Source organism: Peromyscus eremicus, chromosome 9 (genome assembly GCF_949786415.1).
Source record: "Peromyscus eremicus chromosome 9, PerEre_H2_v1, whole genome shotgun sequence".
Classification (NCBI taxonomy): domain Eukaryota; kingdom Metazoa; phylum Chordata; class Mammalia; order Rodentia; family Cricetidae; genus Peromyscus; species Peromyscus eremicus.
In genome coordinates this window covers 107,569,641-107,584,674 of record NC_081425.1, presented here as the reverse complement: position 1 = coordinate 107,584,674, position 15,034 = coordinate 107,569,641, and the positions used below count along the sequence as shown (strand labels likewise).

The window sequence follows — 15,034 nt, the reverse complement described above, 5'->3', positions numbered from 1 at the left end:
TGACCACCTAACTTCCTGCTCCTGCCATCATACCTCCCCCACCCATGGTCATCTCTTCCCCACCATGATGGGTTATATCATTCTGGAAGTCCAAGCCAAAATAAACCCTTTCTCTCTTTAAGTTGCTTTTGTTGGGTTGTTTTAAAATAGCAACAGAAAAAGAAACCAAGACACATCTTTGAATGGTACATGTCTCTGAACACTTCTTGTTAACCTCTGCTTCCTGGATGGCATGAAGTGAGCAGCCTCCTCTACCACATGCCCTTACTGCCTCAATTCAGACTCAGAGTAGTGTTTCAAGGACTGAAACCTCTGAAATCACAAAAGAATAGAGATCCTTCCTCTTTGAAGTAATTTTCTTGGATATTTTGTCACAGCTATAAAAACTAACACAAGATCTCAGTTGAGAGCCCAGCACAGCCCTTTTATTGGTATGTAGCTTGCATTGTCTGCATACCTTACTCTCTAAAACAAAGATGATAAATAAAATATCCTTAGAGAGATGTTATAATTATTGACTCACAGACAGAATATAAACAGCATGTCTGACAGAGTCAGGACCCAATAAATGCTACTAGCACAGATACTAATTATCATAACATGAATGTCAACAACAGAAAAACGTAGATGATATCAAGCTATAGGCATCAACAATAAGGTATGATCCCAAGTTTAGACAAGGCCTATTCACCAGGAGACTCAGTCAGGTAAGGGTCTGATGTGGAACAGTGCAAGAACTGCTAAGTTTTCAAGGCAGATGTTTGAGGTCAAAGGCTGAAGGCTGAAGAGGAAGCTTGCTGAATGGAAGGGAGAAGGCTTCCCAGGCTAAGAAAGCAGTGGGTACAAAGATGTTGAGCCTGGAACAGGTCTGGTGTCTTCAGCGGGGACAGTCTATGGCTGGGTCCTGGAGCTGTGGTGGCAAATTGTGATGCATGGTAGTAGATAAAGGAGGCACATTCTGCTGTCTCAGAGCGTTGGATGTCATTTGAAAGTGATTTTATTGTACTGGAGCTATGGGGGTTGTGCTGAGGGAAGCTCTGCTCTAGATGGTCACATCTCAGTTTTACAATGACAACTGGGTATTTGTCACAGTGGGCCATATTCCCACCAGGGCTATTGGAACAACCAAGGCTGCTTCTTCCCTTCCCCTCCCCTCCCCTCCCTTCCTCTTCCCTTCCCTTCCTTCTTCTTCTCTCCCTTTCTCTTTCTTTTGACAGAGTTTCTTCAAGCCAAGGCTGCCCTCAGACTTACTTTGTAGCCAAGGATGACTTTGAACTTCTGATCTTCCTGTCTCTACTTTATGCTGGCACTACAGGTGTACTCTGCCATTTCTGGTTTGGTTTATGCAGTGCTGAGGATAGAACCCGGGGCATACCAAGTGAGCTCTGTTCCCAGTCCCTCTCCTTCACCTTTTGAAGGTCTTACTAGTCAGTGCACTTCTTGGGTGGTACCTTGACCTGGTCCCAGTATAGAGCCTGTGCAGTCCCTTACCCTGGCTATTTGGTCTGCCATCTGGAGCCGTCCATCCAGTTCTCGTCTGATCTGGGCCGCCTGCTCATCTGGATTGTCCAGCTGCATAAAACACAAACATAAAACAGGAAGACTCTCAGTTGGGTGATAAAAGCCAATGAACTCGGGACTTTTCGTCTTACACCACCCTGTGCCCCCACCTTGATCCAAGAATTTATTTTATTTAAAAATACCTTATAACCAACAGATCCAGTCTGAGTAAAATTCCAAATAAATATTTTCAGGTAGAGCATGCTAAGCTGGACATTTGAATGACATTGTGTAGGATCTGTCTTTAGAGCCAGATGGCTCTAAAGAGTGCTCCTAGTGAAGGTCTGATATGAAGCCTGTCGGGACCCAGCGACAAAGTGCTTTATACAGTTAATATTCCAGAAAGAAACCAGCATTATAGTTCTCAGAGACACATGGCATGGTACAGATGGAGGGGTTTCTCTGTCCTGCTGCATGGGAGATTAGTCAATGCAGTTCTTCTTAGCAAACATTAAGACATTCCCAACCGTTCTCTGGTTGGCTACTTCTAATTAGTTGCTTCTAGATCTAAGATCAAATCGTTCCCCACCTTCCATTTTCATGAGAACAACTAGTATATAAAGATCAGAAAAGCCAAGTCTGGGGTAATTCCCAACTTCTCTGGTTCCAATTTGCCCATCTTTAGAAGGAAGAGTTCAGTCGTGAGATCCTTGTTGCTCTCTGAGATCTATGGGGGAGCCTGGGAGACATGCCTATGAAGCACTGTGGAGGTGCAGCTTAGCCTTCCGGGTTGCAGCTCTCTGCTGGCAGAGTCAACCTCTGTTGTGTGAAATCAGCCACAGATCACCTCTAGATGAATGAGCACCAGTCTGTTCTAGTAAAATTGTATTTGCAATAAGTGGTAGGCCATAGTAGTCAATTCCTTTTTTAGGAATTGAAGGTTTCTAAGCAAATTTTATTTCTAAGCACACCTAACATTAGGCTTCAGGTTATATTTGGGTCTGTTTTCTTCAGCAGGTTATGTCACTCACAGAAAAATCTTAGTAGGAAACAGTGCCGTTTAAGTGGAATGGTTGTCATTCCTCCTTTTAGTACACATTAACTACCCACTAACTAACCAACTAACTAAATATTTTAAGTTCCTTTCCTCTAAAAACAGGCATGTGTGTGTGCAACCATATACAGGGGCATGCATGTGTGTGTGTGCCCACATGCAGGTGTGTATGTATGTGTGTGTATTGACATGCAGGTCTTTGTGCATGTGTGTGTATGTGCTGATGTGTGTGTGTGTGTGTGTGTGTGTGTGTGTGTGTGTGTGTGTGTGTAGGCCAGAAGTAAACTTCAGGTGATGTTCCCCAGGAGTCATCTACCCTGTTTTATTGAGACAGGGTCTCTCACTAGTCTCAAAATCACCAAGTGGGCTAGGCTGGCTAGTGCAGACACTCCAGGGTCCTCCTGTCTATCTCCCCTGTGCTGGGATTACAAGAGTATGCTATTATGCCTAGATTTTTACAGGAACTCTGGAGATTAAACTCATGCTTTGTGCTTTGAATGCAAGCACTTTACTAATTGAACTATCTTTCCAGCCTCTAGAAGCAAATTTTATTCAAAAGCTTTAAGCACAACCATACTATGAATATGTACGTTTTCTAGTATGATTAAGTGACAATTCTTCCAAAGCAGCATGACGGTTAGCTTTCTTTGGTGTATTTTATAGAATGTATTAAAAACATCCATTGGACTTTGTGTTATGCATTTTATACATGTATGGGTGCATGTGTGTGCAGTATATATGTGTGCATATGTATATGTGGCATGGCATACATGCACTTGTGTGCACATGTTTGTGGGGTCCAGAGATAGACGTCTTCTTAAGTTACTCTGTGTCTTATCCTCTAATAAAGGATCTCTTATTGAACCTGGAATTCATCAATTGTCTAGACTGGCTGGCCAGTGAGCTCCACGGACACTGCTGTTTGCACACCACCTCACGAGGTTTCTGGCATTTGGGACTATACTAGGGTTTTTATGCGGGGATCTCAGGCTTGCATGGCTGGCACTTGCTGTCACCTCCCCAGCTGGTACCGTGCATTCTCACCTCTGCCTGGTGCAGGACTTGGTAATGCTTTGTCTCCTCCACTGCTTTGGGAGAGAGACTGTTGCTTTGGTCATGAGAACTGCACCAAGGCACCAACACCACAACAGCTCTGCTGAACCATTTTACTAGCTATTCCGGAAGAAGCCCTGAGAGAAGTGGGGAGGTGTGAAGCTGTGGAACAGAAAACCCTGGAACAGTTGTGAAGAAGGGACATGAGTAAAACATTGGCCATTCAACTACTTCTTATGGGATCGATCATACAGCACAATCAGCTGCCCCCACCTCTGTGTCTAGTTGGCACCATGATCGACAGCCCCTAGCCAACCCCCATCTCTGCTTCTGATTGGGACCACAATCAGCAGCCCCCTCTAAACCCTCATCTCTGCTTCTGATTGGCACCACAATCAGCAGCCCCCTCTAAACCCTCATCTCCGCTTCTGATTGGCACACATGGGAATCAGCGTCCTCAGCTGCCTTTAAGCTCCAATGAGCTGCTTTTATCATTTGCCGCTGAACATTTTCATTTCTGATCCAGGTGCAACATCTACTCAGACCACTCAGTAATGTCTTGTTCATAATATACATGCAAATGAAATACCCAGTTGCTCCTGTAAAGCAGCAAAGGGAACCGTTTAGACCGAAAATTGAAAATTCTGCTGGAAAAGCAGGTGCTCACAGAAGTGCCACTGCAGCACCAGAAGCAGCCCTGACACCGAGTTTCAGAAGGGCACTGTGCTCTCCAACCGGTATTGTGGAATCGAGTGGCAGAGAGGAGGATGAGCAGGCAAGGTTCACTCTGAGCTTCATTCATTCATTAGTTGACTCATTCACACATTTACACTTCCATTCATGAAAGTTTTAATATATCAATACAATAGAACACGTAAGAGGGGCAGGAGGGAGAGATGGCTCAGTGGTTAAGAATGCTTGCTGCTCTTCTAGAAGACCTGGGTTTGGTTCCCAGAATAATCATAAGGAGGCTCATGAATGCCTGTAACTCCAGCTCCAGGGAATTTGCCAACCTGGCCTCTGAAGACACCATCACACATAGGACATAAACTTACACAGTCTCTGTCTCTGTCTCTCTGTCTCTGTCTCTGTCTCTGTCTCTCTCTCTCTCTCTCTCTCTGTCTCTCTCTCTCTCTCTCTCTCTCACACACACACACACACACACACATCTACACAAACAAAAATTATACTAATAAGTCTCTAAAAGAGAAGAATACATAAAGAAACAAGACAAAGTGGGTTTCTAGTCCTTGGAGCTCAAATGTGGCCAAAACAGGTATAGCTAAGGAGGGAGAACCAGCATTTACTGATGCCCGTTCAAGTCCCAGGACCCTCCTACCTGTTCAAGCCTTTTCTAAGGATCCCGAGAAACCTCTGCTGACAGACACCACACAGAAGGAATTCTGGGTTCAGAAGGTTACTCTCTCAAAATTAATAATCCTGTCAGCGTCACCCAAATCCTAGGAAATTGTTCTACTTACTGCATTTGACTTCGTTGTCGTTATTCTTTTTACACGAAATGATTTCACAGCAGACACACACTCTGCATGGCTACATGAGAAGTCGTGCGCTTCTCAAAAGGGATACCATAAGTTTCAGAGGTAGGACGTCAGTCCTCACTCTGCAGCAGAGGAAACTGAGCCTTGGGAAGGCAGAAAGACAGGCTGACACAGGGTACTGAGCACTCCAGTTTCTTCTAGCTTATACATGAACACATGCTCAACAATATGCCGGCTTCTTTCTTGTTTTCTGTGATACTGGAGAGCAAATCCCAGACCTTCCATATGCTGTACCACTGAGTCAGCTTCCCATCCCCTGCTGGGTTCCTTTTTAAATGCATGCTCCAAACAACCCAACTCTGCACCTTGTACCTTGTAACACAGGTCCACTCAGCACATACAGCTCTCACTCTGCACCTTGTACCTTGTAACACACGTCCACTCAGCACATACAGCTCTCCTTGGAAGTTGAGAAATGTTTGCCCTTGTTTCTTATCATGATTGACAGAATTCTTCTGGGGAAGCTGTGACCATAGATTGACAGCAATGGATATATATTTATCATGGTTCTGCCCTCAGTAACCATGTGATCTTGGGCAAGTTACATACCATCTCTGTCCTTTGGGTCTTGTCTATTCAGGATAATTCTTCCTAAGGCTGCTGAGTGAATTAACAATAGGTAGAAAGTTTTTGGCAGGTACCAACCTTCAGAAAATGGTGGCTGAGGCCGTCTGTGCTCTTGTTAAGAGTGGTCCGTGCTGACTGCGTTTCTGACAAGATCCACCATGGGGCGGCAAAGGGTCAGACAAGAAGGCACCAGATGAGACAGTGTGCCTCCCTGCTGTGAATGTGGGGTCTCTATCTGTGGGTACCATCCTGACCAGAGACCCCCACCACTGACAGATTCTCTAGCTTCTCAGTGTCTTGAACTTTCTCTGGGGTCAAGTCCCTTTGCTCTGCTGGATGTTAATTAGTGGCAGTGACCAGAAGGTAGACCCTGATGCCAAGACAGCTAATGGTCTAAAGAGCAGATTAAAAAGGGAAATGTAAATGAAGCTCCCTAAAATAGCCTGGCATAATCAAGAAGGCCATCCTTAACCGCTGCATGATGTCCAAAAATATAAAGAGAAATCAAATAATTACCTTTTCAAGTACTAAGAAGAGAAAGCCAGAGAGCCTGAGCTTCCATGGAAACGGGGTTCTGTTTACTGTGCTGGTCTTTTCCACTGAGGAAGAGAAAGATCGGCTGCAGAACTGAGCTGAAGGCAAACCTTTCATATTGACAGCTCATTAGGGTTCAAAATGTACATGAGCATGAAAGCTCTTTACCTAATTAGACAAATCATCTGCCTATTAGGAGAGGTCAAGTGAGCTTCTGTTTTAACCTGTCCCTCAAGCAAAAGCAACGATTTCTTTAGGCTCTGCTTCCAAAGTGATGAAGACTTAAAACTGTGTCACTGCACACGGGAGTGCCGAGGCTGTGAGTGCAAGCCGCCCGAGCCCTGTGACTCTCTCTGCATCTTGTGTGCCACCTCATCAGGAGATGAGAGCATCAGTCAATGGAAGTGCACTCAGAGTAGCATCATGTGGAGCCATTTGGATGCAGACCTGAGGTCTAACATGAGGTCATACCTTCCAGTCTCCACCACTTCTTCACTGAGTGGCCAACTGTGGCACCCAGACTTTGCTTCCTCATCTGCAAAGTGGACATCTCTTTATCTCCTCCAGTCACTAAAAGACTAGAAACAACATGCTTTAGTGGGCAAAGGCAGCAAGACCGACTCGGGTCCAAAATTGGGTTTCGCAGTTCTGTTACTGAAAAGGATTTAACAGACCTCTGAACCTTTCTAAGCCATGGTGTTCTTAGCTGTGACATGGGGATGAAGTGTCTTTCCCAACATGATAGGAGGAGTAAACTAGACATCACGTGTCCCACGCTATACTGCTGCCAGGTGGTAGTGGTTCTCACTGCTGAAAAGAGTTTCTAGGGTTATCCTGCTCTAGAGTGGGCACTCACTGGATGTTAGCTCTTCTGGCCTTACCTTAACTCTTGGACCTTAGGACAATGCCACGTCTTCTTTGTTCACCTCCCTTCATCTGAGGAAATCTCTATACCCTTATGTCCCAGGATTCTCCAAAGAGCCTGTATTGGCATTCCTCAGAGTTCTTTTTCGGGGACCATTAGTCTGCAGGTCCCCCAGCTCTACTGGGAGAAGGGAGGCCACAGTCACATAAAATCTAGAAACCCTGACGCTTCCTTAGACAAATCTGTGCACTTCACTTTTCTCATGTCTGTGGATGGAGTTTTTAAAGAAGGTTGAGATAGAGGAAGAATTTCACTATCCAGATACATCTGTATCTTTAAAAAAAATTTAATTTTTTTTGTGTGTGTGTGTGAGAGAGAGACAGAGAGAGAGAGAGAGAGGCAGAGACAGAGAGAGACAGAGAGACAGAGAGGCAGAGAGAGAATGCCACACACGTACAAGTGCTCACAGCAGAAAGGGTACTAGCTGCCCTGGAGCAGGAATGTGAGATGTTCATGGTGGGTGCTGGGAACCCATTTCTGATCCTCTGTGAGATCAGGAAGCACTCTTATCTGTTGGATCCATTCCTTCAGACCCAATATATCAAGATACCTTGGTTGGGTATCTTGGGAACTTCCTCTGGAGCCTAACAGGCCCCTAGAGGACTAGCCTTGAACATTTTCCCCATGGGGGACATCCTTGGCTACAGTTTCTTTGGGCATGCTTGAAGTCCCTGCCATTCAGAGGGGACAGTGGTGAGAAGCAGCCCAGTGCTGATTCTTCCCAAATCATCCCACCAAGAGACACCTTCAGTCAACCAAGGGATGATTCGATTCAAATGCGTGGAAATGTCAACAGAAAAGGCAGAGGACTTCATGCATGATATGAATAACTGCTTTATGAAAAACACCCATAGTTCTCAGCCTCAGAACAAAGTAAGATAACTTTAGCCTCAGGAATGGATGGGAAATGACCCAGAGCTGAGATTGGAAAGAGGTTTAGTTATTTCATTCTATGTTTTGAGACAAGGTCTCATGTATCCTGTGTCTGGCCTCATATTCACTAGGTTGCCAAGGATGACCTTGAATGTCTGACCCTTTTGCCTGTACAGGCATGCCCAGTTTATGTGCTGCTAAGGGGTGGAGGTAAGGCTTGGTACTTGCTAGGCAAGCATCCCACCAACTTTAGAGCTGATGTAGTGACCTCAGGCTGCGTGTGCTTCATCAGGTGCTAATCTCCACTCCCAAGATGCTCTGCTGGGGCCTTTGCTGAGAAGAGCTGACCTCCCCTCACTTTGGCATACTCTGTCTTTGCACACACTGTCTACATGCTAGAAGTAGTCTTCCATGACAGATCATGACATCCTTCAGCTTTGTAGCAAACAGGTCTCTGATCTCTCCAAACTTGGATTTGTCTTTTAGCAACACACATCTCTCCGTGCCTGCTATTTATCACATTGTAATTTTCCTCATACTCATGGGATCATTTGAGGCTCATCTACTGTTACGATCAAGAGATCAGGGGTGGTGTGTTCTGCTCATCTGTGCACCCCTGCCTTCACTAGGCAGAAAAGAGACTGGTCGCTCAGTCCCTGGGGAGTAAAGAGAATCACTGACCTGCCAACCACAGGTCTGAGTTAATTAACTGTGACCTAGACAGGGCAAGGATCTTGCCCATCGCCACACATGAGCACCAAGGAAGTTGGTGGCACAGCCTCTGTCTGCAAATTGTTTGTCATGCCTTGCTGCTCAATGGCTGTGTTCCAGAAAGTGCTATCCTTTGCAGAAACACATAAAGACTGAACTTTGCTGGCCTAAAATGTAATCCTTGTTCTGATAACACATCCTTAGTGCTAGACTTTAAGGGATGGGAGGCAGAGCCCTGGTAAACAGGCGGGGTGCAGCGGCCAGAGCCAAATCTGCTCACTTGGCTCCCTTTCTACTCTACGGCTTGGCTGCTGGGTGCCCAGAGGCTAGTGTCTGAGAATGAGACTGCAGGGCTCTCCTTTCTTCCATGCTTTTCATCCTCCCTCAGAGACAAGCAACTCACAGGCCTGGTGCCCTGCATGCTGGGAAGTCACAGCTGGGACCTAGCTCGGAACCAGGAGGTGCTGGTGCCCCAGCTCCTGGCTCAAGAACATACTGAGGTCTGAGCAGCAGCTGTGCTATGACATTCACTGCCTGGATGTCCTTCTCAATCCTTTCTGCCCGTCTACTGTTTGTCTTTTTTAATGCTGAGACTGGAGAATGTGGTCAGCCACTGTCCCTACTATACTGTCCAGGTTCATAGCCTCCAAGTTCCTCTTCCATTGAATGACCTTGGGCAAGTTGTTTGGGACTCTCTGAGTCTTAGCTTTTAATTTTTTCAACTTTCTTTAACTCTAAAATGGGAATAAAGATGATAATATCACTTCGGATGATCAGAGGTTAAATAGGAAGGCAAAGATAAGGAAAAGAGCACAGTACTTGACAATCAGCCACCTCTGAATCTAAGCAGCCAGGACTTGGCGTTGCAGCCAACATACACTGTCCCTTACAAACAGTTCTTATCCTAGGTGGATGGGGGGCTGAGAAATCGCTCAGTGGGTAAGAGCACTTGCTATCCAAGCTTGTGGATCTGAGGTCAATTATCCAGCGCCCTGTGTAAAGAGTTGGGGATGGCAGCACATGCCTATAGTCCCAGCACTGGGTAGCAGAGACAAGTGGGTTCCGGCAGCTTGCTGGCCAGGCAGCCTTTCTGAAATGGCAGAGACCCTGTCTATCGAGAATAGGTAGAAAGTGCATGAGGTAGATAACTGGCATCCTCCCCTGGCCTCCACAATCATGGACATGCAAAATTCACACACACACACACACACACACACACACATGCACGAGCACATACACATGAACACACACACACACACACACACACACACACTCATTCTAACAATACCTAATGGGTAGATTAGGCCTTTGCCTTTTAGGAAATTCCCTCCAGACCACTGGTTACTTTCCCTGTAGTCCAGAGAACACTGGGAACTACCCTTAGAAAGGATACCACAGATGCCAAACCAGACACCTAAGGTGGAATACTGCCCCCTGCTGCTGCCTTCCCAGCACACTGCAGCCCTGTGTGAACAGGCCAGGACACTTGACCTCTCTGAGCTTCCGTGTCTGCAGCTCAGAGGAACAAGGAACAAGGAGCAGAATTCCAATGGTAGAGACAGCTGCTTCCACACAGTGCGGCTTCCCACTATGGGTGCACATTTCTCAACTGTTATCACTGGAGGAGAATCTTGACTCCCAGCCAAGTTTGTGCAAAGGCCTCTTTTTTTTTTTTTTAGGTTACTTCATTTATTTGTATTTTATGGACATTGATCTTTCCCCTGCATGTATGTCTGTGTGAGGGTATCGGATCCCCTGGAGCAGGAGTTACAGAGAGTTGTGAGCTGCCGTGTGGGTGCTGGGAATTGAACCTGGGTTCTCTGGAAGAGCAGTCAGTGCTCTTAACCACTGAGCCATCTCTCCAGCCCCCCACTGTTATTCTTAAGGAAATCATGGAGCTAGATTGTTACGATATATTGCACGGGGACTCTGAGGGTATCCCACAAGTGCAAGGAAACATGGCGGGCAGATACAGCAGCGGGCGGTAGGCGAGACACACCATGTGGGCATGGCAGGGGTGGCAGGTGGACATCCATTTGTAACCCAGGTGCTACGTCCATGAGGAAAGAGTTTATTGTAATAGGAGATAAAGAGACAGAAAGACAGATGGGAGAGAGAGGAAGAGAGAGATGGGGGTCGAGGGTGCACAACTCATGGTGGGGAAGAAAGAGAGTGGAAGAGAGAGAGGGAAAGGGGAGGGATTTTTCCTTAAAATGAGGCTTTCACATTAGGATGCAGGGTGGTACCAAGGGGTGGGTCAGAATATTACCATAGATGTCCTCTGAACATTCAACTATGCTTCAGTTTCATAAATTTACCCAAGGAGATGCTACCAGGCAGGAGAGCTAAGATCACACCATTCATGCTTTTCTTTACCACTTCTTTTTATTAATTTTTTAAAAAATTTAATTTTTTTAATTTTTATTTTTTTACTTTTATTGATTCTTTGTGGATTTCACATCATGCATTCTGATCCCACTTATCTCCTTGTCCCCTCACATCCACCCTCTGCCATTGCAACTTCCTCCTAAAACAAAACCAAAGTTAAAAGAAAAACCCCAAACCAAACAAAATAAAGAACCAAAACAAAAATAAAAACAAAATAAAAAAACAACAACAAAAGAGCAGAATCTTGCCCTGGAAGCTGTCGTGTGGTCCGGTGAGTCACAGTTTGCCCTTTAGTCCACACGTCTTTACTTGTAAGTGTTCATTGCTATGAGTCACTGGCTTGACTTAAGGCCTCTGCTTTCTGCTACATCACCAGTAATGGTCTGTCTCTATGTCTCCTCTTGGACATCCTGTTGTTGTCCTGTGTCCTGGAGATCCTGCTGCTTTGGATCTGAAGGTTTGTCCCCTTCACATGCTCCAACAGTTCATAGATTCGGTGGATGTTGGAGTGGACCAACTCATAGCCCTGGTTCTAGGTCTGGGTGGTAGCTGTGTTGGTCAACTCTCTAGCTTTCCCTCATCATCACTACCCAGATGAGCTCTCCAGTACAGCCTCGACTAGCTCACCCAATACAGCCTACAGCAAGGAGCTGGGTCAGTTCTTCTCTCGGGCTCTCAGATCTGGGTCCACCTCATTCATCGCCAGGGCCAGCTCTACCATTTTGCCCAGGCAGGATGCAGGGTCCTCTCTCTGGATTGCCCCAACAACTGGGTCAGCTCTAGTGTGCTGCCCAAATGGGAAGCAGAGGCTGCTTTGCTGTGCACTGAAGCTGGTGAATTTCAGGCCCAGCCCTTCTGCTTTGTGACCCCGGGCCAGCTCTCTCACCTGCAGCAGGTGGTAATGGGTGAGGTGGGGAGGGCATCCTTCCCTCACCTATGCCACCACAGGGCAGAGGAAGGGTGGGGCAGGTCAACTCTCCTGCCCTCATGCCCTCAGGAATGGCTCACCTGTGTCCCCAACCACAGGGTCAGCTCTAGTGTGCTTCCCAGGTGAGGTGAACACCTATGGTGAGGGGTGGGACCATCTTTCTAGACTGCAGGGGTGAGCTCTTCCTTGAGGGGTAGGGCCAGCTTCCCTGCTGCAATATCCATCGAGGGCCAGGACCTACCATCCCAGGGCCAGTGAAGGGCAGGGCTGGCTTATCCCAGAGTGGTTCCAATGATCCCCATGCTAACACCAGCCATGGACATCATCACAGCCCCAGTGGCAGCAGGACCACAGACCAGACATGCCCTGGTAAGTGCACAGGCCCCTCAGATCCACAAGGCCCCAGCAGCAGCATGGCCCCCAGGCATCAACATGGTCCCAGGTGGCTGGTCAGACCCCGGGGCATCTGTTGCCTTGGTGGCAACCGGAACCATGGATACCACCCCAGACCCAAACCTCTGCAGGGCCATGGACCCTAGGCAGTGAGTGTGCTTGGAAGTCTCCATGGCTCCAGGTGGCAGCACTGGTCACCCAGATCAGGGTGACATTGAGTGTGGCACAGTTCTTGGACACGGACATGGCCTGAGGTGGCTGACCAGACCCTGGTTCTCCAGATAGCTCTAGGTGACAACAGGAGCCCTGGATATTAACTCAGATCCTGGCTGATGTAGGGCCAAGGACTTAGACCTGGCCCTCTGCAGCATCTCTGGCCCAGAGGACACCATGGCCCCAGGTGACAGAGCAGGCCACTCAGACCATCATGGCCTTCAGATGCCCTCATAGCCACAGGATGTGGCCCAGACCACAGGCATCTATGTGGCTTAAGGTGGCAACGTGGGCCACGGACATCATTACAGACCCTGGCAGCAGCCTAGGCCGGGATGTCATCATGGCCCCAGGTCATAGCACAGGACGTCCAGACCAGCATGGCCCTAGCAGCAGCATGGCTCCGTAGCAGCCTAGACCCCTGACATCAGCATGGTCTTCAATAGTTTCGGGAGCCACAGACACCAACACAGACCCTGGATACAGCAGGGTCATGGACCCAAACATGGCCCTCAGGCACAGCCCTGGTCTGGATGATATCATGACCCCAGTTGACACCACTAGCCACCCAAATCGGCCTGGCACCAACAGCAGCATAGTCCTTGGACTCCAACACCATCACAGGTTAAGGCCCAGACCCTGGGCATCCATGTGGGCCCTGGTGGCAACGTGGGCCAGGGACATCAACACAGACCCCAGCTACGGCAGGACCATGGGCCCAGACATGGTCCTCAGCAGCAGCCCAGTTTGTCACTATGGTCCCAGGTGGCCATGCAGGCCGCCCAGATTGGTATGTCCCCCATGGCAACAGGGCCCTCGGATACCAATGTGGCTCCACTATAGGCCCCTGCACAGCACCCAGTGGCAACAGGAGCCGCAGATCAACACAGACCACCCCCCCCCCCCGTCCCCACTGCTCTGCTTGCGTGAGGGCCCCAAATATCAAGACTTGGCCCTTGGTCATAGCCCAGGCCCATGCATATCCCTGGACTCAGGTGGCCAACTGTCCATTCATGTCAGCCTATTCCTCACTACCCTCACCTCTGCAGATCTGTCTCTCTCCCCAGCCCACCATTCTGCCTCCCCCTCTCTTCCACCTCCCCATCCTGTACTCTCTCATCACAGTGGTGCCCAGCTGCCCAGTACCAGGCTCTTGGTTGGGTCACAGGTGGTGCTTAGTTGAATACTGTCTGTCCTAGCCATAAGGGATGACATGAAGTTGTTGTCTTTCCTCTCTCCCATGCCCATGCCTAGAGACCACAGGCAGTTCTTGGTATGACGGTAGATGATAGCCTGGCACCAGGCAAGCTCCTGGTTGATTGTGGCTCCTGCAGATCCAAGTCTGGGGTGGGGGTTGCCATCCGTGTCCACCACAGATTCAGGCCCTGTGGGGTCGCTAACTCTTTCCCACTTCTTATTTCCCCTGGGGAGAAGATTTGAGGAGGTCAAGGTCTCCATTAAAAAAGACTCAGTTCTCTTTGGTTGTAAAATGCAAGGTTTAGCTTCTGGCTATTGCCAGCCAGTGAGAATACTACCTACCTTTGAGTCACTAGTTATGGTTTCTGTGGCTTCCAGCAATGAGGTAAATAAATGTAAGAACTCCACATGAGGTTCTCAGAGTGGGCAGGTTTTAACAGAGTCGTGTTGGGGAACTTCTCATTTTATTTGCTGCCAGCCGCTCAGAGAACCTCATTCACCCAATAGGTTGGGGCCCTCCTCTTCTATTTCACATTGCATCATTAAGAGCTTCACTTTTCTTCTTTCTTCAAGAAGCCCTCCTTAATTATGGCAGCCTTACACTTTTAGAAGCACCAGTAGCCAGCCCATGACCCATGGAATGACATGCTTGTGTCCTGGGTTTCCTGCCCTTATCAGAGCAGCTGGAGGGCTTAAGTCTGGGAACTGGAAACAGACACATCTCGCCTAAAAGCCTTGCTACGGCACTACCTGCTCTGTAGCACTGGACTAGATAATGTGCTGCCTGTTTACATCTATTTTTTTTTTCCAGAGTAAGAGTCCTTAAAGTACCAGTGCCAACAGCACAGGTGTGTTCCAGGAATGAAGAACAATGGTACTCTAGAAGCACTCAGCATAATGCTCTGGATATGATGAGAAATCACAAAGTTACATCGGTAATGCAGCGTTACTGAGGCCAGGGACTGGCTTTAATTCAGCATGGAAGATGCCACCATCCTTCCTTCATTCCCCCCTCTCTTCCCCCTTTGTCCTCCCTTTTCTTTCTCTCTCTCCTTCTCCTTCCTCCCTTCTCTTCCTTTTTTCTTCCCTTCTTGCTTTCCTTAGAGGATCATCTTAGTGATTTTCATAGCTGGGGCTAG

The 15,034-nt window shown here is 47.7% G+C and overlaps 1 protein-coding gene across 13 annotated transcripts in view; it reads right to left on the bottom strand.

The window, feature by feature from the left end:
- Cadps (calcium dependent secretion activator) overlaps positions 1-15,034 on the bottom strand; it is a 456,343-nt gene that overhangs the window by 256,094 nt on the left and 185,215 nt on the right. For all 13 annotated transcript variants that reach the window (XM_059274214.1, XM_059274212.1, XM_059274215.1 and 10 more), the window contains one exon: positions 1,492-1,572. In XM_059274214.1, the coding sequence (XP_059130197.1) occupies positions 1,492-1,572 (81 nt within the window). The remainder of the gene's footprint in view (positions 1-1,491; positions 1,573-15,034) is intronic.